A 4,910-nucleotide genomic window follows, 5' to 3' on the forward strand; every position below is an offset into this window, starting at 1 on the left:
ATACTGTTCTTTTCTTTTTTTTTTTTTTTTGTAGCACTAGGGATGGAACCCAGGGCCTTTACATCAAGCTACGTCCCTAAATCTTTTTATGTTTTATTTTGAGGTGAGAGCTAACAAGCTAAGTGTTGTGGCTGTTGTCTAGGGGCTTTTTCAGAAGTGGCTAGATCCAGAGTGTGTGACTTTGGAATTGATTCACGGTGCAATGCTAGGATCAGGGGACTAGGATTAAGGGTGTGAGTGCTGCCCTCCCTAAGTAGTCTGGAGAAGATAAAAGGGACAGAAAGACAACGTTAAGGTCCCTTGTTGCTATCTTCTGCATGCAATAAACTTTTTCTCCTCTGGGATCCCCTCTGCCACATACCACCCTGCCTTGGAGCCAGCCAGCTAGGACTGAAACCCCTATAAACTGTGAGCCAAATAAACCTTCCCTCTTTAACTTTGAGTGTCAAGTGTTTTGTCACAGCAATGAGAAAAGTAACTAAGACAAAGCTTATGTTGCTTTTCTCAATTTCTGTCTTGTGGCTCTTTGTGATTTGGGATCCATGTGCCATGGACCCTAAAGGCCTGTAGTTGTTGAAAAGGTAATTAAATCCAATTATACTAAAACCTTGGGTAAATGACTCCATAGATGGTACAACTGAGCGATGCTCAGGAGGAGAGGAGCTGACCTGCAGTCCCTCTGATTGTGTCATAGGGAGTTATTTGAGGAAACAGCTTTTTCCATTATTTGGTGAGCCCAGTTTAGCACACAGTAGGTCTTCAACAAGAACTTATTGGGTTATCATCTTCTACTTGATTGGAAGTAGGGATGGAATTGTATTTTTTCTTTCATTAGAAGAAACTAAAGATTGCAAGTAGAATTAGAGAGTGCAGTTTTGGGAATTAGTAGTATTTCAGTACAATATGGATTTCTGAGGCTGTTTCAGCATGAGTTATACTAAAGAAAGGATAAACGTTCAACCTGAAAAGCCCCTTTACTTTATAAATCACATTGCTTTATACAGTGTTATCCTTTTTTAACTCTCACCAGAATCTTAAAAGGGATAAATAAGTTTCCCTAGAAGAGAGTTTTCGTGTCTTACTACCACAGATGAGTGAATGCCATCTGGAATAGAAGATGTTTACACTCTAGCTTCACGGACAGAACTCTGAGTCTCTTCCAGTCTCAATTCTACAGTGGAAGAAAGTTAAGCTGATTTCTAAGGTCTCCTCCTGCCCTAGCTTGTATGTTTTCACCCTCTTTTGTCTTCATAAGCCAATAGTTCTTCATGGTTCCTCACTGGTATCGAAGGATGCACAGTTGAATATTGAGGATAATGGTCGTTAGTCAACATTGAGGTTTTTTTTCCATTTAGTTTCTTTATAAAATTAGTATATTAGTATATGTTTGTGATACATAATAATTACACTCACCTTGGTGAACTGGTACATATACTTACTGCATCTTGACCCTTTTTATTCCTCCTTGCCTACCCCATCCTCCTATCTGCCTCTCCATTCCTAGGTCCCCTTGCCATCTCTACAAAGTCTATCTCCCTGTTTCCTATCATTTATCCTTTATTTTGCCCCTTAAATTATTTATACTTTGGGTTTCTTATATAAGACAAACTTTGTGGTATTTAATGCATCTGATTTACTTCACTGAGCATTATGACCTCAAGGTGTAACCATTTTTCCACGGATGACTCAGACTTATCCTTCTGTAAGGATACACCACATTTAATTTATCTATCTGTTGACAGCCTACAGGCCACTTCCAGGATCTAGCTATTATGAGTTGTGCTGCTATAAACATGGATATGCATGGATCACTGTAGTCTGATGACCGTAACTCTTTGGGGAAGATATCTTCAAGGGGGATATCTGGGTGAAATAGAATTTCTAGCTACAGATTTTAAGGAATCTCCATAGTGGTTGTACTGGTTTACATCCCCGCCAGTAATGTAGAAGGATTCTTTTCCCCCTATGGTCTTGCCAGCATTTGTTTTCTAAGTTACTGAGAGTAGCCATTCTTTGTGTAGTGTGATTGACTCTCAGTGGGGAACATTTGTTTCAACTCAAGAAGGTGCACTACCAAATACCCCTTGCTGGACAATGAGCTACAGTCTTGCTTCCTGTGGCTTCAAGTAATTTTTCTGATCTGTATCATCATTTTATGAGCCTGCTATATGGCCTTGAGAACAATTTATAAAGAAAAAACAAAACAAGTGGGAAATTAATAGAAAATCTATGCATTACAGACCTTTTTTGGGAGGCAAAATGGAATTGCAGCCAAAATCAGTGATCTTCACCACCATTCTGCTGTCTACAACACAGTTGGTGGATTTCAGACGACCGTGGACTTCTATCTTACTGGAGTGCAGATACGACATCCCCTGAGATTTTTCAGATGTCAGGAAAACAAAAAGATGGGAAACACTTTGGCTGCTTGATTATTTTAAAGACGTGAAATTTGAATATTGTTGCAGCATATTGATAGTCACGCTATATGATTTTAAATTTAGTGCCATTAATTTTACTCTAAAAATATTGCTAGATCCCTTACATTTGCCTATACCCTGTGAAGTATATTTAGATAGAGTAGTAGAAAAGCAACCATGTAAAAGCTCTGGTTAAGTAGTGTATGAGGCACAGGGCTTTTTGCTAAAGAATTTCTGTGTGCCATGCACTTGCTCTGTGACCCTGAACATATCTCTGTCTTCTGCCAGTTTATTTTAATATATAAATAATAAGTCATTGTCTTCCTGAAAGAGGTCCTGGGTTAGACTGTTTCCTAAAATTGAATGACTTTCATGCTCTTTTGAAACAGAATATTTTATTAGTTCAGTTTTGAAAGAGGAAGTTGTGTTTTGGGCAGTGTGGTCAGTGATAACACAACGGGAACAGGCTTCAGCCTGAATCACAGAAGTGAAAAGTATGTGGCAAATAGGTTACTACTGTTTTGGGTTTTTTTTAACCAATTCAATTCAAGACTGTATAAAACAGCTCATTCTCAGGACTGACTCATCTTCCTTCTTGAAGGAGGCCCTTGTCACTGGTGCCTGCTTCCTTTTTCATACAATGTCTGAGCAATATGCCTTGTGCAAGATTGTTGCCCGTGCCTCATAAATTCTCTTATAAAATTGAGGCTTTGTCTTCTCTGCAGTTTTGTATTATTCTGATTTTTAGTAAATCTATGAAAGTGTGTGCCTCATACCCAGAATACAAAGAATATAATACTATAACCAATATACCCTGAACATTGACTTGTACTAGGTCTTGTTAGTATACCACTGGCATTATTTAAAAAGATCCTTACATATACAGAGCTACTATTATTATAGTTTTTCAGATGAAGAAACCAATGTGTACAGTGAGGGTGAATTGCTTGCCAGATCTGATTTTTAGTGCTCAGAGGTCTCTCTCTTACCTTAGCAATATCATACAAGACAGAGATCTTAAACTCCCAATCCATGAATGTGCCATCAGGGTAGGAAATTGTGTCATTTAAGACTTCCTGAATAGGAGAAAAGGAGGAACAAGGAGGGTTGTTGTGAGGAAGGATTGTGTGGAAAAACTGTTATGAACCAAAAAATGATTTTATCTTGAGGCCTGTGGGTCAGAGACAAATGGGAGCTCCATGGTCCTAGTTTTCACGAACACATACAGTCACACATTGGAGTGTTAATAAACTGGCTCTCTGAAAACAGCCCAGACCTAAGCACCCTCTGATTCCCATGGTGTAATGCTTTCACCCTGGGTGATTTCAAGCACCAGGTGTTTAAAACTAACTGCAAATTCCTGAATGCTTAATAATTAGCTCTGGGCTAGTACACAGGGAGTATCTCTTATCTGAAATATTTAGGACCTGAAATGCTTAGGACCAGAAATATTTGATAGTTCATGTGTTTTCCAGTTTGTGGGATATTTGCATATATATGATAAGATATCTTGGGGTTGGGACCCAAGTCTAAACATGAAATTCACTTATGTTTCATGTACGCATACCTGGAAGGAAAATTTTATGCAATATGTTTAATGTACTTGCAGTTTCACTGCAACCCGTTACATGAGGTCAGTTATGGAATTTTCTGGTATCATGTAGTGTTCAAAAAGTTTTAGATTTTGGAATATTTTGGATTTTCAGATTAGAGATGTTCAACGTGTACCAGCTGGTTCCCATATGCCATTGATTTCAATCTGAGAATTTGACTTTAAGCTCTGTTAAGATGTATTTGATATTTTAGGGAAATTGTAACTAGACCTTTATTTTTTGAGAAAGTCTTGCTAAGTTGCTCAGGCTGTCTTGAACTTAAGATCCTCCTGACTCAGTCTCCCAAGTAGCTGGGATTTTAGGCATGCACTGCCACGCCTGGCTAAGTGTTCTTTTACGGCTTTTTGTATTTTATGTTAACAGCATTTCACTGCCTGCCACGAGGAAGGATAAAGTCAAGTCATTTGTCAAAATGGCACCAGGGGCCATAACATTAAATGAAATAAATCAGACACTAAAGCTTGAATATTGTATGGTTTCTTTCATATAAGAAACCTAAAGTATACATAAAGAGCAGAATAAAAGATACATAATATTATATAAAGAGATAGATCTTTTGTAAAAGGGGAGGGGACCAAGAAATGGAAGGGTGGGGGAGAAAGGAGGGGAAGGAGATGAAAAAAGAATTAAGGGGTGTTATACACATATATCAACTCCCCACAAGGAAGATAATCATTATGTACTGAAACATGTACGAATAAAAAATAAAAGTTGAAAAATGATATTTTTTAAAATTTGTGTTTTCTAATTTTGCTGATATATAATTTTTCTACTTATTTTGTATGTAGTCATCATACTAAACTCTTGTAACTTTTTACCTGAAACTTTTGCATTTTTGAGATAGATAACCATATACTCTTTAAATAAAAACTATCAA

General features: G+C 37.6%; 1 protein-coding gene across 1 annotated transcript in view; it reads right to left on the reverse strand.

Moving 5' to 3' along the window:
* Gucy2c (guanylate cyclase 2C) overlaps positions 1-4,910 on the reverse strand; it is a 69,012-nt gene that overhangs the window by 20,396 nt on the left and 43,706 nt on the right. The window contains exons 16-17 of the mRNA XM_010638420.2: positions 3,410-3,496; positions 2,243-2,375 (exon numbers count right to left, since the gene is read on the reverse strand). Coding sequence (XP_010636722.1) covers positions 2,243-2,375; positions 3,410-3,496 — 220 coding nt within the window. The remainder of the gene's footprint in view (positions 1-2,242; positions 2,376-3,409; positions 3,497-4,910) is intronic.

The sequence above is a fragment of the Fukomys damarensis genome, unplaced genomic scaffold (assembly GCF_012274545.1).
Source record: "Fukomys damarensis isolate Sample0158 unplaced genomic scaffold, DMR_v1.0_HiC HiC_scaffold_19, whole genome shotgun sequence".
In the NCBI taxonomy this organism is placed as follows: Eukaryota; Metazoa; Chordata; class Mammalia; order Rodentia; family Bathyergidae; genus Fukomys; species Fukomys damarensis.